Genomic DNA, 26,169 nt, shown 5'->3' with positions numbered 1-26,169 from the left:
AGAGTACAAAAGTAGTTATAAAGGCAGAAAACAGAGGAGAAGAGATGTATGTAGTAGGGCATAGGGAAAAAAATTCTTCTGTTACTTCATTCCCATGTTCTACCTGTGTTATAGTTAACTTTGTTAATGTAGAATCTCTGCCTTTGCCAAATTAGCAAACTAATTAAAATAACAGATTTTGATAGAAACATTTTGCTAACACTTAATCCTTAAGAAAGCAACACCAAAATTTATTAAATCTGAATCTGTTATTCCTAAAAGTATGTGACTGTGGAATGGGGTAAAGTAAATCATTACCAAATCTAGTGTATCTTTTTCTGACACCAACCAAGTTTTCAATTCTCCAACACTGAGTGCCCAACAATGCAATTTAGTTCTGACACTAACTATGTGGATTTAGCATTAGACCCCACAGGTTAAGTGTTCAATCCCATAGACTGCTCCACCTCAGATTCTAGCCGCAAATGAGGTGTTCAGGATACACGCATTTCTGCCTGGCCTACTACAAATCTGGGGGATCTATCAAAGAAAAAACAGACCATGGGACACCTGGGTGGCTCAGTCTGTTGAGCGTCTGACTCTTGGTTTCGGCTCAGGTCAGGATCTCCTGGGTCCTGGGATCCAGTCCCGCCGTCAGGCCCCACGCTCAGCAGGGAGTGTGCTTGAAGATTCTCTCCCTCTGCCCCTCCACCCACTTGCGCACACACGTACACTCTCTCTCTCTCAAATAAATCAATCTTTAAAAGAAAAAAAGAAAAAACAGAACGGGACAGTATTTAAAGCAATAAAAACAGATTTTAATCAGTAACTATTACAATAGGGGAAAAGAGAACTCAGTATATAGTACTGGTTCAGTTCCAAATACAGGGTGGACAAGGGAGATTTATGCCCAAGGAGCTGGGTCAGGGTCAGTGGAGGAAACATCAGGGGTAAGAGGTATTTCTGGCTAAACCTACCTAACAGGGTTCTTGCTGAAGGAAAAAAAGTGATCACATATCACTTAGGAGATGGTGAAAGATAAGGAATTTTATCAGATATTGAGGTGATCAGGTATCAAAGATGCAGGTTTTGGTTAAAGAGACTTAGCAGGATTCTTGCTAGACGCTTGAAGACAAGGCCCAATGACAGGGCCTACTCAAAAAAGGACTCAGAAGAGCCTGCCAAGAGTTTAGTCAAGGAGAAAGCCTGTCGGTTCCCGTAATTCACTAGAATGACTCACAGAACTCAGAAAAGTGCTTTATTTACTAGGACTGGTTTACTACAAAGTATACAACTCATGAACAGCCAAATGAAGAAATGCACGGGGCAAGTATGTGGGAATGTATTGAGAGCTTCCATGCCCTCTCACAGTACACCCCTTCCCCTTTCCAGTACATCCATGTAGCTTCGCCAACCCAGAAGCTCTCCAAACCTCATGGTGCAGGGTAGAGGTCCCATTGGTAGAGGTCCCATTATGTAGGCATGATTGATTAAATCATTCCTGCCATTTGTGACATCTTTAAAAGCTAGGGGAAATTATGCTACATGAAATGACAAAGAAAGACAAATGATCTCACTGATAAAGTGGAATCTAAAAAAGTCAAAATCATAGGGGCACCTGCATGGCTCAGTCGGTTAAGCGTCTGCTTTCGTTTCAGGTCATGATCTCAGGGTCCTGGGATCAAGCCCCGTCAGGCTCCCTGCTCAGCAGGGAGATTGCTTCTCTCTTTCCCTCTGCCCCTCCCCCCTGCTTGTGCACTCTCTCTCAAATAAATAACCAAAATCTTAAAAAATTAAAAAGTCAAAATCATAAAAGCAGAGTAGATGCTGGTTGGTTGCCATGGACTGGAGAGGGAAGGGGAGAAAGTTGGTCAAAGAGTGCAAAGGTTTAATTATGCAAGATGAATAAGTTCTGGCGATCTAATGTACAGCATGGTGACCATAGTTAATAATACTAGATTATATACTTGAAATTTGCTAAGAGTTGATCTTAAGTGTTCTCACCACATACACACAAAAATCATAACTATGTGAGGTGATGGATATGTTAGTTAGCTTGATTGTAGTAATCATTTTACAATGTACACATTATATCAAAACCTCACATTGTACACCTTAAACATATACAATTTTAGTCATATGTAACTCAATAAAGCTAAAAAAAAACAAAAAAATTCATTTATTCTACATCAGTAAGAAAGAGTTTAAGGCAATATTAAAAAAAAATATGAGAAGACTAGCCTTGTTGACCAAATAGTATTAAAATTAGAAGTTCTTATTTTAGGGTGCCTGGGTGGCTCAGTTGGTTAAGCGACTGCCTTCGGCTCAGGTCATGATCCTGGAGTCCCAGGATCGAGTCCCGCATCAGGCTCCACACTCAGGGGGGAGTCTGCTTCTCCCTCTGACCCTCCCCCCTGTCATGTTCTCTCTCTCTCTCTCATTCTCTCTCTCAAATAAAAAAATAAAATCTTTTTTAAAAAAGTTCTTATTTGAAATACATTTAGGGGTTCTCTTTGCTAATCAGGACTTAATTTACTTAGTCTTCTGATATGATCCAATGTCAATTCCCTATCAGAATTATCAATGAATTACTATATTGCTAGTTAAGAATTACATCATAGTTAACAAATATCTACCTATATTATTAGTATAAAGAAAACATAACCATTATATCTAAAATGAAACACATGAGTTAACATCCATTACTTTGTGGAAAAATGTGCTTATCCATAGTCAACATATTTAAGTTAAAAAATTATGTGAGTGTTCAATTTATCACTCCCTCATAAAAGCTGCTAGAAACATGTTATAAATAACTCATAAGACTTTTTGTGGAATTGTGATATTTACCCCTCTATCCTAAAAATAAAGTGTACCTATATCCAACACCAGAAGAAACCTGTATATTCTCAGGTATTTTTAAGTAAACATTCAATCCAACAGTCCAATGATACCTTTTGCTCCACCTTCAAAAACTGAGCCAGTTCTTCCACGGTTAGGTGATCTTTCTTGTCACTGTAGCTCAAGAGCAACAAATAAAGGTCCCGTCTCAGTGACATCATTTTGTAAAAAACACAGAATTCTTCAAATGTCAGAGTTCCCTGATTCTCATCTGTATCAGCTTCCTGAAAGTCAGAGAAAAACCAAGGCAGTGTGAGAATTTGAAATAGGAAATTCAGTACTGGGAAATAATATTTTCTATAAAAAGGCTAGAACACATTTCACAAATGGTAAACATTCTTTTCAAGCACTCGTGGGTCAATTTAACTATTTATTAGGCCACAAAAAACGTTTCATGTTATAAAGAATCAACCTTATAAAAACCAATTTTTCTGATCACAGTAAATTTATAAACCAACCAAAAAAGCTTAAAAAAAAAGTCTGAAGACAACATAATACATTTCTAAATAGGAAATGAGACATAGAAGTGAACACTTGCACTACATATTAAAATTTTTGTGATGAGTTAAAGCAGTAATTAGAAGGAAATGAAGTTTTCAATTTATTAGAAAGCAAGGCAGACTGAAAACAGATAATAATTCAACTCAAAAAGCTAGAGAAAGGGCGCCTGGGTGGCTCAGTTGTTAAGCGTCTGCCTTCGGCTCAGGTCATGATTCCAGGGTCCTGGGATCGAGTCCCACATCAGGCTCCCTGCTCAGCGGGGAGTCTTCTTCTCCCTCTGACCCTCCCCGCTCTCATGCTCATTCTCTCTCTCTCAAATAAATAAATAAAATCTTTAAAAAAAAAAAAAAGGAAAAAGGAAAAAGAAATGATGGACAAGAGAAATCATGAGCAAAAGAGAAAAAATATTTAACACATTATGAAAATACTAGTCTCTAACCAGGTTCTGAACTGTATGTAATTCAAATATAATTTTTATATATAACAGAATCTCTCTTAATTAGGCATAGGTAGTTTATTGCTCTTATAGCCATCAGGATCATTGGTACCTGCTTGTTTTCCCTCCACAGAAGTCTGAAAAATCCACCTGGACTGATTTTTAGTTGAAATTATTTGTTTCTAGTAATATTGAGCAAGAATCTTTCAACATGTATCTTCCTTCTGATTGGCTGAATTTGTCAAAAAACCCTAAAATTGTTGGGAATATGTAATGAGCAGCTAATCCATTTACATGATCTTCATTTTACGTGAACACAGTTATAACTGAACCCAAACTGACAGGGAATGAATGGCATCTTGAACTGCACAGGTTTTGGGATGTATATATTCAGCTGCTACAAGGTTTTAAACATAGCTTTGAAAGTCAATGTGCTCATGAAAAATATATTTTTAAAAATTTTGCTAACCTTGGGATAATTATGAGCACACACTTTAACCAATATTTAAATAACACACAGTTTCATTGTGGAGCTGATTGCCTTCTGTCCTTTTAAAGGTAGAAGGAGAATGGTCTATAGAATATCCACATTTTTGGTGTGTGAGATGCTTGTTTCCAGAATCACTGCATCTTAAGAAACTGGGTCTAATATTCAAATTTCTGCCATAACTTTGTTTCAAAGTATCTAACCCTAGATACAGAGAAGTAACTTTTTCAAGACTTCCTTATAAATGCCTAAACAATTAAGAACAGTAAAACTCCGACATGTAAACAATAGCATCTAGAGACTTTAAAAGTAGCTATCCATAACATAAAAGATTATTTTGAAAAAAATTTTAGTTGAATCTTGCTCTGCAACAAAAAAGCAAAGAAAATTCTAGGAAGGCTTCAATGTCTTAGCGATTAGCCAGAAGAAGAATGTTCCTGAAATAATACCAAGATCTTTGGTCCTATCACTCCCACAAAGAGCATTTCCACAACCCTGCTAGGTACAAGGGCTGCAGTGGAAATGTTCTCCAGCAGGTCCTACACCTTATCCTACGTCTGGCTTGATAAGTCTTTAAACCTAAGGTCACAAAAAGAGACCCCTAATGTCTTCTTAAAATTTATCTAAAGGATTCACTTTGAACGCATAAGACATTTGACATAAACATTTCCTGGTTTGCCCTGCAAAATGCTTAGTGCATGAGAAATAAAAGGTGTCTGAAGGGGAAAAATGCATAAATAAAAATAGATCAGTATCTTATGTTACTCCCTTATCTAACTTCCAGAAAGTACCCCCACATTATTATTTTTGTAGGTATAGACTTTGCCTTTCCTCTTTAAGCTTGGCCCCTCTAATTTGATCAGAAGCTACCTCTTCAGTGCCATGAGCATTTTCTGTGGAAAGGAACAGCTGGGAGTGTGGGGCTCACAACAGGACAAAAGTGAGATATCACAGGGAGTGCCAGGAATGTGGCAAACCCTTCCATATAGTTGAAAGACAGTTCACTCTATTTGTGACAATACATTTCCCTTCCAAAGCCCCTCACTCCATCTCTGGGGTTCTTTCTACAGCATATGCCTTCCTCTTCTTTCCTTTCTCTTCTGTTGTTCTCCAGTGCAATGTGACCAAGTCCCCCTCATTGCAAACCATGTCCAGCCAAGAGCTTCCCAAGGACAGGACCACGGTAAGAGGTCACAGAATGGAACCAGCCTCCACCTTCCATTCATCATTGCAACTCATCCCTCACGTTATTTCTGCCCTTACTGCCTCTAAGAACAAATGGTTAGAAAACAAAAGCAGCACAAAACATTAACCATCAGAAAAGATCACACCCTCTGCTTATTTTTGCATGCACAAAGTATCACCTAATCACTTAGAATAGAAAATTATTGCAAAACATGAATCGTGCATATGACTTCTCTCCAAATAAGAGCACTTCTTAAATTAGGATATTAGCAATTACTAGTAATCTAACATTGTCTTTGCACTCACTCAACAGAGCTCACTTCTGCACCTTCGATGGAGGACTAGGTACACTCCCAGCTGGGGGCCACAGAGTAAGTTTTGGCCCAAGGATTTTCCTCAGGGACTGACCAACAGGGAAAGAGCATCTCATTTAATACCAACAGACAGTTGAATGAACTTCTGGAGAGTTCCCTAAACAGTAGGAGTGATACAGCACTTCTAAGCATCATGGATTCTAAATCTTAAACTCCTCTGAAATGAAACAGAGCCTCTCGAGGACTTCAGTAAGTGCTGTTTTCTCATGCTATCTAGTCTTGATTCTGATCCTCACAAGAGCTCTGTGAGGTAGGCCCATGAGATGTTATCACTCCCTCAAAGGGCCTTGATCAGGTTTACTCCATTATCTAAGTGCCAGGTAAAGTGCTTATAATTACTCTCTGAAAACAGCAACAATAAAAAAAGCATCCTAGGAAGTGAAATTGTTAAGTTTAGGAAGCTTTTTTTTTTTCCTTCCCAAAACAAAACACCTCTCTTTTCATCAAAGAAAAATGCAACAATACGGAGCAGGTAATATCAACTTTCAACAAAACAAAACAGCCTTTGAAATATCCAAGTACAACAGTAACTTCCAACGCGTATTTTACACAAGGCCAACCCAACTGTGAAAACGTACCTGAAACATTTGTCTGACTTTTCTTCGGGGAAGATTGACATTTAGTTTGTGCATCAGTTGATGTATCTCTTCAATATTCAGTAAGCCGTCACCATTCTTATCAGCTTCCTCAAAGGTCTGCTTCACCCACATGAAGAAAGGTCAAGAAAAATACTTTTTGCATCAAAATAAAAACTGCTCTCTCACAGAATACTCACAAGGACATTTATCATAAACACGGAACTTGAGAAGAAAGTCTTTTGAGGAGGCCCTGCCTGCGATCCACAGGCGAGGGAGCCAATAGTTACCACAAGCAACAGGAGAATGGGCACTTGTACCTGATTCCCTTCACTTTAGAAGGAGAGTCAAACCATGTTCTCTTGAGAGCTGCTTTACCTCACATATTCTTATCCAATCCGTTAAGGAATATGAGGTGATGAAACCCCAAATATACCAAATTTAGGCCTTATCTTCTTCCTCTACGACCTTCCATTTAGTATATTTTTACCTTCACAACACCCCACACTAGACAATGTCTTCAGTTCCCTTTTCTTGGCCCACTCCTACATTTAGAAACTCAGACTGTCTAGTTCAACCTCCTCACTGTTCAGATGAGGATATAAAGCTAGAGGAGAAGAGAGAATTCATTAAGGATAAATTAGTAAGAGATCCAGGTTTTTGGCAACCTGGTCTAGTACTCTTGTCTTCTGTGCAGAAGGCCTAACTCTAGACTATGTTCGTCTTCCTATTACCAGTTTTGAAGGTTCTTGCCTAATAGCATCAAACTTCTAACTCCAGGGCAAGCCTAATATGCTAGAGGTTACCCTCAAAATGCCAGTATGATATTAGGTGACTGAGGGTATGAAGCGGAGTTTAGATACAAAAGATTTACATCAGGTGAATTGAGGTTTTAAAAAACCCTCAGGGGGAATGGCTCTTGGGTTGTTTTACATAGTAAGGAAGCAAAATAAATGGTAACCAGTGGATGAACTGAAATTTTAAAAAAATGGATGATTCATAGTTGTTGGGGGTAAATTACAGAAGGCAGGAATCGTGTGTATACTTAGAAAACCAAATTGAGCTTCAAAATTTGAAGGGGAATGAAGAGTAAAGAAACAACTGGTGGCAAGAAACCAGAAAATCAAAGTAAGGGAAAGGTATAGGTTTAAAACCAACAAATGGGAGAATGGGAGTAAGGTGAGAGAAAGGGGGAAATGAATAATATTTGCTTATCAAGCAGATGACATCAAACTGATCTTCAAAGCCAAAATATTAACAGTCCTCCCAGTGGTAACACAGAATATTTACATTTCTTAGGTGATTCAAATTATGGTTGTAGGAGACTACCTCAAGAAGTAAAAACAACCAGAAAGTCTTATTTCTTCTAAATTTATATAGAGGTCGTTTTCATACTGTAAATACCTCGTTTCACATTTTGTTCCCTTTATAATATTTGAAAATAACCAGCCCAGTTCTTTCTAATTCAATTTCTCCTCAGAGAGTTCAGGTAGGACCTCATTATACCTGACACCTGGAAGTTAACAGGTGACCCAGCATGAAGGTAAAAATAACTGAAGAATCAAAAGAGTGAAACGTTTGGGCCAATTATTAATAAGTACCTGAATGTAATTTTTTTTTCTGTTTTCTGTCTATTTCCTTTGCCTGTGGACACTGCTCTGAGCCCAACAAGGTATTGTGCCAGAGTTCAAAGAAGTGATGAAATGAGTCCAATAGTGATAATATTCTCATCCTTTTATTTTATACTTCTTTACCAAAGCCTCTCAAAGACTTCTCCAGAGAAGAGGCAAAGACAAGCAAACCCTAAGGATGAGTATTCTGCTGACACAAACCCTTAGGGTGGGCCTGTGTCTGCAAGGCCTTCAGTGTCAATGCAAAGCTGACCTTGACAATTGGTTTAGGGGGTATGGGATTGGTAAGACATAAAAGAGGGAGAATCAGACCGAGAAATGCACACTAGTCCTGATTCTTTGTTGGCCTGGCCCTGTGACAGAGGGTCACTTATGTCACTTCTTGGGTCTTCCCTTTCTTCATCTATAATGTCATTGAACACAACTAGATGACCTTGAAGTCCCTTCCAACTCTAAGATTCTATGAAAGGAAAAACCATTCTCTTCCAGTAACAGTACACATGGTATACGATACAATTACAGGTAAAAGTATTCTGATATCTTAAAGCTATTCTTCATAATTAAGATAGGAGTGCCCAAGCAAGCTCTAAATTAATGATTCGCATCATTATACAGGATAAGTTTAAGAAGAGAAACTATCATTCTGCAAAGAAAAACTGGAGAGTAAAAACTGAATGACAAGTTATGGCCTAGAATTTTCTATCAAAAAATACAGGAAAATGTAAAGCATTGAATGGTAGTATTTACTGTAGGGGTGGGCAAATTTTTTCTGGAAAAGGCTTGATAGTGAATATTTTAGGATTTGTAAGCCATTAGGTCTCAGTTGCAAGCTACTCGATTCTGCCCCTGTGACATGAAAGTGGCTACAGGCAACACAGAAATTAATTGGTATGGTTATGTTCCAATAAAATTGTACTTATGGACACTGAAATTTGAATTTCATATAATTTTCACAATTTCACAAAATATTCCTCTTCTTTTGATTTTTTTTCAGCCATTGAAAACCAATTCCTAGCTCAGGAGCACATGCAAAAAAGGCAATAGGCCAGATGTGCCCTACAGGCTGCAGTTTGCAGGGTTCCTGATTCATAAGGAAGGTGTAAACCTTTGGTTCACAACATCCATAAGGGACTGCCTAAAGCCTTCTAGAGGTAATAATTTCCCTTGTAGGGTCAAGAGATAAGGCAGGGAAATCATGGAGGAGAATGGACTGATGGAGAAAAATGGGGAGGCTTGCAGGCTGGGGTCACTGAGATTTCAGACTCTATCTGAATAGGAAAGCAAAAAATTTGTCAGTACAATCCTCTCTTTAGCAATAAAAATAGTAGCTATTATTTATAAGTGCTTACTATGTGTTTAATAACAGTGTTCTAAGCACTCTGTGTATGTCAACTCATTTGATCTTCACAAAACTACATAAGGCACACACCATGATTAATATCATCACCATGTGACAGACAAAGACTCTAAGGCAAAAGAGTTTAAGCGACTTATCCAAAGTTACACAGTACATGGCAGAATTGGGGCTGAATGCCAGGCAGTGCGATGCCAGTCTGAGTCCTTACACACAATACTATATTGCTTGTAATAGATACGAGTACTGCATCTACCTCCATGAAACATAGCCATATTGCAGAAATAACCTGAATTACATTTTACACTGGATGGATTTTTTTTTCATACAGCCACTGAAGATTCATTATTCTCAGTATTCATTCACAGTTGAAAGGCCTATTTGAAATGTAATAATAATGAACATCCCAAAGCTGTCCTCCTCAACTAATTTAATTAAATGTATGCCCAATCAAGGATGTTATTCTGTTATGAAAATATTATCTAAAACCCTATCAAATTCTGACAAATCTGTATGAGAATCATTCCCTGATTCAACATAACTTTCCCTATTTTTGACATCAGCTTCTTCTTTATTATTCATTAATTTCCTCTTTCCTTTTCTCTCCTCACCGACACAAGCATCAACTGTTTCTCTATTTCTTATAAACTTGCTCCCTGTGCAGTTCTGGGGTACACTTGCTTTCCAGGTAGCAGATTTTCAGAATGTGAAATCCCTCAGCTGTCAACCTGCTTAATTCAAACACGAAAACTTCCTACTACCAGTAAGTATGGACAAACAAAATCAGATTCAAAAAGCTATTGAGCTAAGCTGGTGTAAATTCATATTAGAATATTATAACTTTAGGATGTTAAACATAATCCCCATGGTAGCCATAAAGAAAACAGCTATAAATTATACATAAAAGGACATGAGAAAGGAATTTAAAATTTCTCTACCAAAAAAAAAATCAACTAAACAAAAAAAAGTAATGCAGGAAACAAGAGACAAAAAAGCTATAAAGCATATAGAAAGCAAATAGCACAATGACAGAAATAAGTCCCTCCTTATCAGTAAGTACTTTAAATGTAAATGGATTAAACTCTCCAATCAAAAGACAGAGATTGGCAGAATGGATAAAAACACAAGACCCAACTATAAGAGACTCAACTAAGATCCAGAAAACCTGGACAGATTGAGAGTGAAATGATGGAAAAAGATATTCCATGCAAATAGTAACCAAAAGAGAACAGAGGTGGCTCTAATATCGGACAAAATAAACTTTAAATCAAAAAAAGTTTTTAAGAGATAAATAAGAACATTATATATTGATAAAAGGTTCAAAGATACAATGATTATAACAATGATACATCTGATGACAAATCAAAATATATGAAGCAAAAACTAATAGAATTGAAGGGAGATGTAGACAGTTCTACATAATAGTTGGAGAATTCAATACCCCACTCACAACATGGATAGAACAACTAGATGGAAGATAAGGAAACAGAGAATGCAAACACCACAATCAACCAATTAGGTCTAACAGACATGAACAGAACACTCTAACCAACAATAGCATACACATTCGTCTCAAGTGCAGATGGAACATTTTCCAGGATAGATCATATTTGAGGCCATAAATTAAGTCTCCAAGTTTAAAACATAGATATCATTCAAAGTATCTTCTTTGACCACAATGAGATAAAGTTAGAAACCAATTAACAAGGAAAACTAGAAAATTCACAAAATTATGGAAATTAAACAACATACTTTTAAACAACCAATGGATCAAAGAAGAAATCATAAAGGAAATTATAAAACACTTAAAGACAAATGAAACGAGAGCAGTGTTAAGGGGGAGATTTACAGCTACAAATGCTTACATTCAAACAAACAAACAAAAAAGAAAATACACCTGAAGCTAATATAACATTGCATGTCAACTCTACTTTGATTTAAAAATAAATAAGTTTTTAAAATAATGACTAAAAATAAAATTCAAGAACGATCTCAAATTAACCATCAACTTTACAACTTAAGGAACTAGAAAAAAAAAAGAAGACAAACTAAATCGAAAGCTAGCAGAAAAGGAAGAAAATAAGAAAGATTAGAGGAAAGAGCAATGAAATAGAGACAGAAAAGCAACAGAGAAAAATCAATGAAACCAAAAGTAGGCTCTTTGAAAAGATCAACAGCATTAGCAAACCTTTAGCTAGCTGGATTAACAAAAAAAGAGAAAAGATTCAAATTACTAAAATCAGAAACAAAAGTGAGGACATTACTACCAATTCTATAGAAATAAAAAGGATTTTAAGAGAGTACTATGAAAAATTGCATGCTAACAAAGTGGATAACCTAAATGAAATGGACAAATCCTAGAAACACAAAACCTACAGAGACTAAATCACAAAGAAAATAAAATGTGAATAGATCTATAACCAGTAAGGAGCTTCAATCAGTAACCAAAAATCTTTTAACAAAGAAAACTCGATATTTGATACTTGAACTTGATAGCTCCGCTGAATTCTACTAAACATTAAAAGAACTAACACCAAACCTTCTCAAAAAATTGAAAAGGGAACATTTCCTAGCTCATTCTATGAGGCCAGCATTACCCTGATACCAAACGCAGACAAAGATACCACAAGAAAAAAAATATATACAGGCCAATGAACAGTAGTGCAAAATCCTCAACAAGATACTTGCAAATAAAATTCAGCAGTATATTAAAGGAATTATACACCCTGACCAAGTGGGATTTATTCCTGGAATATACTGATGGTTCAACATAGGAAAATAGATCAACATCAACATAATGAAAGGAAAAAAAACCCACATGATCATCTCAATTGATGCAGAAAAGCATTTGACAAAATTCAACACCTTTTCATGATAAAAGCACTCAACACAACAGGAATAAAAGAAAACTACCTCAACATAATAAAAGATACATATGAAAAAAACACAATAAATATCATATTCGATAGTGAAAGACTGAAAGCTCTTCCTCTATAATCAGGAACAAGGCAAGGGTGCCAGCTTTGACCCCTTTGATTCAACACAGTGCTAAGTTTTAGCCAGAGCAATTAGGAAGGAAGGAAAGAAGGAAGGAAGGGAGGGAGGGAGGGAGGGAGGGAGGAAGGAAGGAAGGAAAAGGCATCTAAGTTAGAAAGAAGTAAAATTATGTTTGCAGATGATATGATCTTATATATAGAAAATCTTAAAGACTCCATAAAAAAGCTGTTAGAATAAATGAATTCAGCAAAGTAGCAGGACACAAAGTCAACACACAGAAATTGGCTGCATTTCCATATATGAACATTAACAATCTGAGAAGGAATTACAGAAACAATTCCATTTACAATCTCATCAAAATAACAAAATACTTAGGAATTAATAAAGGAGGTCAAAAACTTGCACAATGAAAACTACAAAGCGTTGCTGAAAGAAATTAAAGAAGACATAACATAAATTAAAGAAGACATGTTCATGGACTGGAAGACAGTTTAGTTAAAATGTCAATACTACCCAAAGCAATTTACAGATTCAATGCAATTTCTATCCAAATCCCAGTGACGTTTTCTGCAGAAATAGAAAAATCCATCCTAAAATTCATATAGAATATCAAGGAACTCTGAGTAGCCAAACCATCTTGAAAAAGAACAGAATTAGAAGACTCACACTTCCTGATTTCAAAACTTATCTTGAAGCTATAGTAATCAAAACAGTGTTGTATTAGCGTGAAGACAAACATATAAACCAGTAGAACAAAATAGCCCAGAAATAAACCCTCACACCTATGGTCAAATGATTTTTGACAAGGCCGCCAAGACCATTTTATAAAAAAAAAAGACAGTTTTTTCCACAAATGGGCCTGGAAAGCTTGGATATTGACATGTAAAAGAATGAAGTTGGATCATTACCTAATACCATCCACAAAAATTAATTCAAATGGATCAAGGACATAAATGTAAGACCTAAAACAGTAAAACTCTTAACAGAAAACAGAATAAAATCTTCACAGCATGGGATCTGGCAAGGATTTCTTGGGTATGACACTAAAGCACAGGTGACAAAAGAAAAAACAGACAAACTGGGCTTCATGAAAACTTCAAAATACTGGGCGCCGAGGACACTATCAATAAGGTAAAAAGACCAACAGAATGAAAGAAAATATTTGCAAATCATGTAACTAATAAGGAATTAACATATAGAACTCTTAAAACTCAATAACAGAAAAACAGACAACCCAATTGGGTGTGCATCAAATTGTTAACATCAGTAACCTTGGAGGAGAAGGTGCAAAATTCATAGACAGGGATAAAGATGATTGATCTTTTCTTTATGTAGCTCTGTATTCTTTGGCTTACTGCAATGAGCATGTACTTCTCACGTAACTAGAAAGATCTAATAAAGGGGTAAATGTTGCCACCATTTAGAAAAAACAACAAGGTGCCCATTGCTCTTACTGGTCTACTGCAGGGCTTATGAGAGGCATTTATATAAGTGGCTAAAAGCTCTGGAACATTGTGAACTTGTCCTAGTTAACTGGGTGAGGATAGCAACTTCTAGAATTGCTTGTCTTCCCCTACAGCCATTTTCCTTCCTTCTTCCTTGTTGAAAAACCTCGGTTTTGTTCAGGTATGCAAGAACCATGTGCTCAAATTTCCTCAAATTCCTCATATCAGTGAGATTATATGATAGTTGTCTTTCTCTGATTGACTTATTTCCTTAGCATAATACCCTCTAGTTCTATCCATGTCATTGTAAATGGCAAGATTTCATTTTTTTTAAGGGTTGCATAATATTCCAGAGGATCATAGGGGAAGGGAGGAAAAAATGAAACAAGATTAAACCAGAGAGGAAGACAAACCATAAGAGACTCTTAATCTCAGGAAACAAACTGAGGGTTGCTGGAGTGGAGGGGGGTGGGGGGATGGGGTAGCTGGGTGATGGACATTGGGGAGGGTATGTGCTATGGCGAGCGCTGTGAATTGTGTAAGACTGATGAATCACAGACCTATAGCCCTGAAACAAATAATACATTATATGTTAATAAAAAATTAAAAATTAAAAAAAAAAAAAAAAAACATGCTCCAATGGAGGCAGAAGGTGAATCTTGATTGGCCTTAGTACAGCCATCCCCAAAGTATAATCCAAAGCATCCCCATAACCATGAGGTTCCCCGCCCCCCTTTTCCAACCATTTATCTGTGTCAGGCTAAATTTTCCTCACATATTTCTACCAAAACAATACAACACACAGATTGAATGCAGAAGCAGGTAGGAAAATATATGTGTTCTATTCAGCTAGATATTAAAGAGACTTGCAAAAGAGGAAAGCAACACTACTTTTTGTCACTAATTTGTTTTGAAAAAGTTTTCATAAAAATATGTTAACATGTAATAGTTTATAATTTTAAGTGAATTAACAAGTATTTTTTTAATTCTCAGATTTAATTTCTAATATGACAGTATCAATAGATGAAACCCACATAAACAAAAACCCTTTCAGTTTTTAAGAGTGCAAGAGTCTGAGCTCCAATTATGTTACTTGCTTTATCTTGCTGAAGACTGGTTTAGGAATGGGCCTCTAACAGCAATTCTGGCCAATGATGAGATTTAGTCTTGGGCTGGGGGGGGTGGGGAGGGGGGCATTTACTTTGCTCTTAAAAAAAGGTTTGTGAGAAGAAACTATGACCCCTCTGAACAGGGCTGCGTTTGGAGCTGCTACCTGAAGCAGCTATACCTCTGTGTGACGAAGGGGCAGCCGCTGAAGGACTACACCGACAGGCTGAGCCTGGCAGAACCTGGGTCTCCGAAGACATCACTGAGCCACTGATCAACCAGCCCGAGAACTGCCCCATCTCACATCTCCTGTTCATGACAAATGAATATTCCTTTAGTTCGGGACACTGTTAGTACAGGTCCGCGGCTTACACCAGAAAGCAATTTTATTCAGTATTTTTGTTTTTTACCAAATGTTAAGGAGTTAAGAACTAAATTAACAGAATAAAGCACAGAAAGTTAGTTTCTATGTTTGTGTTCTGTTCACTTATGAATCCCAGATGCATTTATCTGCATGCTGTGAATATTGATGAAAACATCATGGCTCATCAGCTCAGAACTTCACACTGTCAAAATTCCTTTCATGGGCTGAATATTTCCACTCTGCTCAAACAATACCCTGGGTGAGGAATTATAAGTAGAGCAGCACAAATTTATCACTACTCTGGGGGAAAAAATTAGGGCACACATTCCAATAACAGCAAGGAAGCAGTCCTATTTCCTTCATAGACAGGGGCACGTGTATTTTAAGACCATTCAAAATGTGAGAAAGGGGGCGCCTGGTGGTTCAGTCGGTTAAGCATCTGCCTTCAGCTCAGGTCACGATCTCAGGGTCCTGGGATTGAGCCCCGCGTCGGGCTCCCTGCTCAGCGGGGAGTCTGCTTCTCCCTCTGCTTGCTGTTACCCCTGCTTGTGCTCTCTCTTTCTCTTTCAAAAATAAATAAATAAATAAAATCTTTAAAAAAAAAAAAAGTGAAAAAGGGAACCAAAGCAGTCAACAACTCTATTGCCTTCACTTTACAGATAAGGAAGTTGAGGCCACAAAGGCCATATCCCATGAGCCACTCAATACCAGCAGAAGAGGTGCCTTCAGACCAAGCATGTTAACTAATTATCTTGTCATTAATACAGGACCTCAAGAATGGGCTTACTCAAGGAGACTCAGATGAGTCCCTAGTTTCTTGAACAATTCAGAGAAGGTAAATGGTCTGAAGTAAAAAATAACTTCCCCTTCCATATCAATCAGTTTCCAAACTGTAAATTAAAGAGAGAGAGAAAAAGCAGGAAGGAGCTTAATACCTCATATGTAATTAGAACTCAAAAAGTACTTGTTAAACTAAACTGATTTGATCACAAAGCAGGATTTTCTCTAATCCAAATAAACACTTGCCCAGCTACCTCATCTCTCTTAGGAAACTTTAGGCTACATTTGGAGACCTCTCAGATTGTGGAGCTAAATTCAGTCTCCTCCAGAAAAGCCTGTTCCTGAGTTCATGCAAGTTTGTTTCTATATGTTCTATGCATTCATCTATCTGGGGTGAGAGGGAGGAGGGGGCAGAAAGGTGCTAGGGGTAAAGAAAGGGAAAGAAAGGAAAGCAGCTTTAAGCCTCAAAATTATAGGAAAAAATAAAACACAGTCTAATACACACACACACACACACACACAGCTCAAAATTAACATTCTAGGGAGGATATTGGTCATGGGTCCTCTGTCGCTTGGCAAGGGAATCTTCATCACTGATGCCGGCCATCAGGTACTTGAGGCCCGTGATCCAGGTGCGTGCCTCCTCAGGGTTGGACGTGATGAGATCCAGAGACTCCATGTGGTTACCATGGTAGATGGTGAAGCAGCAGCTGGGATCAAAGTGCCCTTCAGCTTGTCTGTGGAATATTTCAGACTGCCGACCTTCGGTGACTTTGTAAATGGAGTCAATAAGTACTGTGAGGAAAGTAAAACACACAGTTACATGGCAGGTGAAGATATGTATAATGGATTTAGAAAAAAATGGCAAAATCATCTTAAATTCTAAAAATAAGCATGAACAGGGATGCCTGGGTGGCTCAGTCGGTTGAGCACCTGACTCTTGGTCTCGGCTCAGGTCACAATCTCATGGGTCATATGATCGAGCCCCGCACTGGGCTCCGCACTTAGCAGGAAGTCTGCTTGAAGATCCTCTCCCTCTGCTGCTTCCCACATTCGCACACTCTCTCTCTCTCTCTCTCTCTCTCTCTCAAATAAATAAATAAATCTAAAAAAAAAAATAAGCATGAACAAATTCACTGTCTGTGAATTGTGGTATTAAGTTCAAATGTGAAATACAAGCCCTGTCATTTCCTGCTAGGAACCTTCTCCACATACCACTTTACCTTCCTGGGCAGCCTGGACAATGCCTTTCCAGGCACTGAGTCAGGACATGTTCAAATTTATGATAGGAAGAGCGATATACACATCAAGGCAAAAAGACTGGTAGAAAATGAGACTATGAATGTATCAAATTTATAGTTTACATATTTGCACAGGGAAAACATACAAAGACCTGGAACCAACTTCGGAGTTATGCATAAGACAACAGTTAAAAATTGGAAGGAAAAAAACATTTGGTGGTAACTGAGTAGCATAACTAAATGTGACTGGCATCTCCAGAAGAAAGCCAGGATGGTAAAGGTCGAGCAGGGCTTAGAGAGGTAGAGAGGAATAAGGTGGTATCCCAGAAGAAAAAGCATAAGATACAGAAACATGAGGTCCACTCCAGGGATGTTAAATAGGCCACTTATGCTAGACTGGAAAGCTCAAGAGAGAGAGTGGTAGGAGATAAAGCTGGAAAGGTAGGTAGAGGCTGGATCACAGAGAGCCTGGAATAAGAGACCAGAGATGAGCATCATTTAGGTAATGGAACAACACTGCAGATTTGGATCAGAACAGCACTAGCAGGGATGATTACTTCGATTAGAATAGTACTTTTTTATTTGTTTGCTTGCTTGTTTTTAAGCGTGAATCAGAAGTGTGGCAATCTCATTGATTGCCTCTATACATCATCTTCTCCTCCACTCTGCCTTCGTGGCAAAGTCATGATTTTCTTCTGGTATCAACTCATTCCCCACATGAATCACAGAGAAATGAGCTGAGGCCCAGCCCAGGACAAGTTCTGGTACGTCTAAGCCATTGGGGTGGCCCCATTCCTATCTCTTATGATTGATTTAGGTATGGGAATATATCTCAGTTCTAACCAAGGAGACATGGGGCAGTCTGCTTTGAGAGAATATTCTGGAAAGGGGTTCCTCTCTCCTAAAAAGGAAGCACCATGTTACTGCTGCCTTGACTACAGGGCCAGCACACAAGGGAGAGAGCCAAGAACCCTGAGGAAAACAGAACTAAAGACTCAATGTCCCACACCTGGACCTGCCAATCTCTGAGTCTCTTGCTATGTGAGATGATACATTTATTTTTCATGTAAGTCTAATTTAGTCAAAGTCTTCTGCTACTTGAAGATGAAAGCATCTTAACAGACAAAAGCAGAAGAAACTAGCAAAATAGAGACTGGTTAGGAGACTTTTCAATAGGCCAGATAGGTGAAGAGACCCTAGACCAGGGAGGTTCCTAAGAAAACAGGAAGGAAGGAGATGAGAGAGCCATTACACAGGACCCAACACCATCTTTTGTTCTAACTGGCAACATACTTTTTGGCTTGAGATTGATCGTTTGATGCTTGGATTTATGTTCATAAAGCATTTCTCAGGCTTCATAGTAAATCTTGTGAGTTTTTATATAGTCAGTTGTGAAGGCACATGTGGGAGAGAGGCTTTAAGTAGGGGTCAGATCAAAGCTCTTTTGCTTGATATCATTAAAAGTTAACTCACTTGGGCGCCTGGGTGGCTCAGTTGGTTAAGCGACTGCCTTCGGCTCAGGTCATGATCCTGGAGTCCCTGGATCGAGTCCCGCATCGGGCTCCCTGCTCGGCAGGGAGCCTGCTTCTCCCTCTGACCCCCCCCCTCATGTGCTCTCTCTCTCTCTCTCATTCTCTCTGTCTCAAATAAATAAATAAAATCTTTTAAAAAATAAATAAATAAATAAATAAAAGTTAACTCACTAATCAGTTACCTGTGCTCAGAATATGGCAATACACTTTTAAGTCCATTAGATTTATAATACCCTTCACCTTTTATTAAAAAAATAAATAAATAAAAGGCCTCAGGCTATAAAACCTCATATCCCAACTAAAAACAGATACCATGTCTCCACCACAAGGGGAATGTTAACATTTACAGCATTCATGGACAAGAAAACTTTTATGGATTAAAATTCCCAAGGAATTAAAAAGGCAAAAACGGTCATTACTTATTCAGTCTGTCCGCATCCTTTAGCAACTGACCCCAAAACTTACAAAAATATCAAAGTTTCATAGATCTGAAACTTCCAGAGAGCCCAGCAAATATAACCCATGTGTTACTATATCAAGTCAAGCAAAGAATTCAAAGGTTGGTCTTACTTTTTGCCTTCTCACTCTTCCTAGAGGGTCTCCATCGGAGGCGGGTCCGATGCTCATCCAGGTAAAAGAGCCGGACTAGCCCTTTGGTCCCACGTTTCAGTTTGATCATCTGTGTCCCGGACTGCATCACGCTCATGCATCTTTCAACTGCAAAAGAGATTAGAACACATTCAGCTGTTACACAGTACACACAGACTGGTGTTCAGAAAAATTACTGTCAAATGAAACCTCGGATTCACCCCCAAAGATTCCAAGGACCAGAAGACAAAGTTGGGAAAGGTAATCTGGAAAGAGTCATTGAGGCATTGATTCACCAGTCTTAAGCCAGTAAAAAGCCTTCGTGATTGAAATAAAATTTTACTTCCTGATAAACACTGCATTAATCAGGGCCATCTTTTGTTCTAACTGGCAACATACTTTTTGGCTTGAGATTGATCGTTTGATGCTTGGATTTATGTTCATAAAGCATTTCTCAGGCTTCATAGTAAATCTTGTGAGTTTTTATATAGTCAGTTGTAAAAACATCTTATGATAATTCTTTCAAATGCAATCAACAAAAACAAGATTGACAAAATGTTAACAATTTTTGAAGTTGGATAATGGTTACTTATGGGTTCATATTATTATATTTTTGTATATATTTGAAAACAGCATAAATATGAAAATATTTAGGGACGCCTGGGTGGCTCAGTCGGTTAAGCGTCTGCCTTCGGCTCAGATCCTGATCCCAGGGTCCTGGGATTGAGCCCCACATCGGACTCCCTGCTCAGTGGGGAGTCTGCTTCTCCCTCTGCCTGCCGCTCCCCCTGCTTGTGCTCTCTCTCTCTCTCTGATAAATAAAAAATCTTTTAAAAAAATTTAAATAAACATGAAAATAAATATTTTTAAAATGTGATCAGAAAAAAAATCACTTTTTTGCAATTCAACATAAAACATTTGTTGCTTAATGAGATAAACTGCTAAGATTTTCCACCTAGAATAACTTAGTGATTTAATCCAGGTAATGTCCAAATCTCTCATTGTCCAAGTTAAAATTATCATTTAAATTCTCTCTGCTTTGAGATGAACCTTGTTAGAAGTGCGCATCTGTCGGTGTTTCCCATTTCCCCTTCTTCGGTAACTGGAAATACTCCTTTTCCATTTCATGTGCTTTTGATGGCCTATCAATCACACCAACTAAGAAATGGGCACCTGACTGACTTAAGCTAAGAGCAAATCTGACTCCCTTCCAAAGAACACAAATCCTGAGCTGAGCATGGAAAGGAAACAGAACTGAGCATTTCAATGGCCAAAACTTAAGAGATGCTCCTCCCTGGGCACCCTAAGATTCCATAGTTGTTACGGATATCCTTGAGGCTGACATTTTCCCCTTGATTCTGCAAGTTATTCAATACTCTTCCAAATACTTTCTTATTATATTAGCCAGAGATAGGGTTTATTTCACTAACCAATACACAGGCACATATATAACCACTGGAGCACGAGAAACATCTGGCTTTGAGTACCTATCTTATCAAGTGGTATGCCATTAGAAACAGATAAAAGAAACACAAAAAATAAACTCCAACAACATGAGACTTCAGCTTTTTTGACTATGTATCTGTCTTTACCAGGAGAGATAATGTGATCTTAAAGCTTAACGTTATACGTGCAGGGTACTCGCTAAAAGTAACTTCAACATAACCAACTTTCACTCTTCTCTGCATGAAGAGCTTTTTCTTCACCAAAGAAATCAAGGAGGAACTGCATAAAAATAAGTATGGTTTTAGGATTTGATATTGCAAGGAAAGTGAAGTATAGGTTGCTCTTTCTCATTTTATCTGACATATCAAAAATCCAAAAGTAATAAAAATAGTGCTGAAGAAAACAAACACACAAACTTAAAATATTTACTTCAAAGCACAGAGCAAAATTTGAGATTTGGTTTCGCACACATTAATAGTCACCCACTACTGAGCACCATTCGTTCAGGTAACAAAAGCCCCAGATTTGAATTCTTGGCAGCCACATTGACCATCTCACACCAGTAATTAGAGAACAGAGTGTCAGTGTATCGGGATAAAATCATCAAGTCAAACCAACAAAGCCAAAACTCCTAGAAAAACCTGAGAACTTGACTGACCACTGATAATAATAGGTCACATCAGGGCTCCTGGCTGGCTCAGTTGGTAGAACATGTGACTCTTGATCTCAGGGTTATAAGTTCAAGCCCCACGTTGGGCGTAGAGATTACTTAAAATTAAAAATCTTCAAAAAAATAATTAAAAATATATAATAATAATAATAGGTCATATCAATAAACAGATGTTCACAGAGCAACTCCTTGTTTCAGGCACAAAGCAGAGAACAAGGAGACTTTGTCTTTGACTTAAAGAGGTTAACTTTAAGACAATAAAACATCTAAAAAGATAATTTATTAATGGTAGCTTAGAGCTGTGGTCAAGAACACAGAGTCTGAATCTAGACAGCCTGGGACAGAATTCCAGATCTGCCACTTAACTAGCTGTATGACCTTGGGCAATTACCTAGTCCCTGTGTGCCTCCACTTCCTTATCTATAAAAGAAGGATAACAATCTTGAAATGTTGTTGAGGACTGAATGAATCAATTCATGTAAAGTACTGAAAACAGTGCCTGGCATATCATAAACACTATAAATGGTAGCTACTATTATGGTTTTATTTTTGAAAATTTTAAAAAAATAAATGCCAAGTCAAAAGTAAAGACAAAAATACTATGGGATTCCATAGAGAAAGGAGAATACAGTAGGCTAGAACAAGGAGAAGTGTGATAATAACATAGTATTGGATGCCTGGGGACAGGAAAGTGTAGAGGTATGCTCAGAGGATAGGGAACAATGGGTCTCCAAATTTGGAAGAGTGACTCAAAAGAAAAATGATGCGACATAGGATTCCGAGGGCTGGATAAAACTAGGCTGTAGGAAGTCAGGGATGTTGGTAGAATAAGATCTTAATCCATTGGCATGAGAGATTCACCAGACATTTCTGAGCAAAGGATTGGTGGGATTAAAATTAACAAAAAAAAAACAAAAAAAACCATAATTCAGGAAGATGTCTCTTTGGGAAGAGAGAATAAAATAAATTGTTTAAACCAGAGTGGAAAACTGAATTAACTATACTATCAAAGCTCTACCAGCAAGCACGGCCTATACATCTGACTTAGTGTCCTCTGCTTTGTTCCCACTGCCCCTTCTTTCGCTTTCCTTTTCACAGTACCCCCCGCCTTTTTTAACCTAAAATGGAACTGCTATAGCCATAACATCTCAACACTTTAACAGAAAAAGCACAATGATATAAAAGTGTAATCAGTTATTTGAGCTAATAAATACCATCTACCATTTAGCAAAATCATCATTCAGAGAAACCCCAATATTTTAGAAAGTAGGATCCAATCCCTCAATGAGGAAGGGCATTTATGTAATATATTAAAATTCACTAGCTTCACATTTATCCCACCAACTCAGCCGTGGGCTGAGCCTCCAGTTTCATCCACTGCAGTAAACAGGTATATATGATCCCAATGTGTTTGGCAGAGCTAGGCTCTGAAACAGTGTACCGCTTAAATTGTTTAGGTAGCTCCTTTATGCTTCTTATCACATGGAAAAGCCGTTTAGTTAGAGTCCAATTGAAAAATCAAGTCCAAGGGAGTCTTGAGAGACTCCCTAATGTACTTCTCCATTCCTCAGACCTCACTGTAGACAATCCATTGAGTTGTAAAGCTAACCAGAGAAGGAACACCCTCAGTCATTCTTTGTAACTCCTTCAATGCTGGAGACGAAATATTCTTCCAATGTCATCTAAACCACGAAGTGTTAGCTTAAGCCAATTTCTTTATGTTCTGCCTTCTGTAGAGATAGATAACAGTAGTTACCACCCACGTAGAAGTCATTCTTCAACCATGCCAGATCCGTAGATTCCATAAAATAGGACGAGAAACAAGGGAGCAAAGGAAGACTTCCAGGGGCAGGTAAACAAGGGAAGAGTTCCAGGAGCTTAGAATGATACAACCTTATCACACACATTCCTGGTGCAAATTTTTAGAGATACAAATACTTATCTTTACAAAAAGAAACACAAGAAGGATAACCCAGACAACAATGTAGCTGGTTACTCTCAAGGTGTCTGGGAAAGTCTGCAAATGCAGGCCACAAATTTAGGTAGCTACCAACATAAGCACCATCCCTTTGTTTCCACATTCTTTCTATGGTAGCCTTAATATTTTTAGAAAAGAAGTTTATTTTGATATAATGCAGCCACATTCAGGAATATTAAAAGAGAAACACCCACAACACACATAGTGTTTTTGTCTATTATGCTCCAGGCCTCAATATGTACACAAAATTGACATACTGGTTGCAATCATGATATTTAGGTCATTTGGCATGCTGCTTTTTTTCATTTGTATAATAAACAGCTTTCCATGTTTCTACACAGTCTTAATAATTATCATTTTAATGGCTGCCTAACAGAATAGCATAAATATTTAAAGAGCAGAACAGATGAGTAGAAGACTGTATTTCTAACTTTATTACATAATTAGAGTTTTAAAGCTCTTAACAGTTTTATCCGTAAAATGAAAGGCGTAATGACAAAGTGGTCTACAAGGTCCTTTAGAATTCAATTCTTTAAAAGTATTAAATCAGGGGCACCTGGGTGGCTCAGTCGTTAAGCGCCTGCCTTCGGCTCAGGTCATGATCCCAGGGTCCTGGGATCGAGCCCCGCATCGGGCTCCCTGCTCGGCGGGAAGCCTGCTTCTCCCTCTCCCACTCCCCTTCTTGTGTTCCCTCTCTCGCTGTGTCTCTCTCTGTCAAATAAATAAATAAAATCTTAAAAAAAAAAAAGTATTAAATCAATTTCTGTCACAGTCAGTTTAAAATAAGTAAATGTCCTTAGGGGTTATCGGTTCACTAAAACCCTCAAGCAGAAAATGCTGTAAAAAAAAAAAACAACAAAACCAGCAACTTCTGATTTGAGGTATAAGAGACTATATATCATTGGAGGAGAGATTCCCAACATTTCCACTAAGTATATATGACATCTAAGAGAGTTTAACTCTTCAAGCCATGCTGGAATTAGAAGTCATCATATTCCAGGAATGTCTAACATACCACCTCATGCTAATTTTTTAACTGCTTTATTGAGGTACAATTTATACACGTTAAAATATACCTGTTTTAAATGTACAATTTAATGACTTTAGTATATCTACAGAGTTGTGAGCTGATCCTATTTTAGAACATCTCCATCACCCCCAAGAAGAAACCTCATGCCCATTTGCCTTCATTCCCCATTTCACCCACAGCCCTAGACAACCATTAACCTGCTGTCTCTGTGGATGGGTCTTCTCTAGATATTTCACATAAATGAAAATCTTACAATCTGCGGTCCTGTGTTTCTGGCTTCTTTCACTCAGCATATTTTTGAGGTTCTTATGATGATTGTGTTTATCTGTTTTTTGTCTTCTCTTCCCCCACCCCCCCATTAAACTCTTAACATTAGATTCACATTAAACTCTTCCTCTGCCATTTAGGATAAAAATGATCCTGAATAGGAAACTGGTTGAATAAAATAATATATACCTACACGCAGTAGACTACTATATAACTGTACAAGATAATAAAAAAGCCCTCTATACACTGATACGGGTTAATTTCTAGAAGATATTAGTAAGTGAAAAAGGCAAAGTATAAATAAGCATATATCTATAGTATGCTACTTTTGTGTAAGAACGGCTTGGGAAATTTTTAGAGATACAAATACTTATCTTTACAAAAAGAAACACAAGAAGGATAACCCAGACAACAATGTAGCTGGTTACTCTCAAGAGTGGGAGAAAATCAAGTAAAAGGGATAAGGGAGTGACTTCTCTTCGTATCCTACATGTTCAAAATTAAAATTAGGTCAGTAAGAATGAGAAGGGGGGGGGAAACAAATACAGAAAGCAAACAGAAACATACACATACATATATAAGTATTTGTGTATATATATTTGCATGGGTATGTATGCATATGTGTACACACACACACAAACACCCGCATATATTTCCTAGCTCTGTTCTTTAAAAGGCCAAGAAGCAATATCACCTCCAGCAGTAATAAGCAAAGCTGGGGCCCCGCTCATTCTCTGCTCTAAATGTCACCCCAAGACACCTTCTCACATACAGGGCCCCAACCAGGCCTGTGTTAAGGCCATACAAGAATATCACTTGCGCACTTTTGTAAACACATCTATTTGGGGACAGTGATCACCAAACTGTGCATTAGCAGACCAAAAAAAAAAAAAAAGCCCAGATCCTCTGCAAGAGAATCTTTCAGCAAAAGGTACATGAAAAATGTGAATTGATTTCTTGCCAGCGTCCACAGAGTAGAGTAAATCTGAGTGACAGAAAGGGATTAGCTTCTGAAAACAATTCCATTTCTATGTGGAAAAAGTGCCAAATAATGCAGATAATATTTCTCTTGAAGGAAGGAAAGGGAGATTTCCTAAAATCATCAGAGCAGAAGAAGAGGGAAACATATTTTGGGCCCCATGACACAGGAAGTACTGAGGCGTGTCATTGATGGGCCGTGCCTCCGGATGGTGGTCAGGGCTCAGGTCCAGGAGCGGGAGGAGAGGGGGACACTCTGTCACTAACTGGCTGTGTGCACTTCTGAAGGTCACAGAGTATCTCTGAATATCCCACCACCCTCA

The 26,169-nt window shown here is 37.9% G+C and overlaps 1 protein-coding gene across 1 annotated transcript in view; it reads right to left on the bottom strand.

Annotated features, from left to right (window-relative positions):
* The window catches only part of PLCH1 (phospholipase C eta 1), a 202,163-nt gene that overhangs the window by 66,579 nt on the left and 109,415 nt on the right, over nucleotides 1-26,169 (bottom strand). Inside the window, exons 3-6 of the mRNA XM_036120610.2 lie at nucleotides 19,460-19,606; nucleotides 16,668-16,911; nucleotides 6,442-6,571; nucleotides 2,934-3,104 (exon numbers count right to left, since the gene is read on the bottom strand). Coding sequence (XP_035976503.2) covers nucleotides 2,934-3,104; nucleotides 6,442-6,571; nucleotides 16,668-16,911; nucleotides 19,460-19,606 — 692 coding nt within the window. The remainder of the gene's footprint in view (nucleotides 1-2,933; nucleotides 3,105-6,441; nucleotides 6,572-16,667; nucleotides 16,912-19,459; nucleotides 19,607-26,169) is intronic.

Source organism: Halichoerus grypus, chromosome 1 (assembly GCF_964656455.1).
Source record: "Halichoerus grypus chromosome 1, mHalGry1.hap1.1, whole genome shotgun sequence".
In the NCBI taxonomy this organism is placed as follows: domain Eukaryota; kingdom Metazoa; phylum Chordata; class Mammalia; order Carnivora; family Phocidae; genus Halichoerus; species Halichoerus grypus.
The sequence above is the reverse complement of the archived record's forward strand: the minus strand, read 5'-3'. Positions and strand labels throughout refer to the sequence as shown.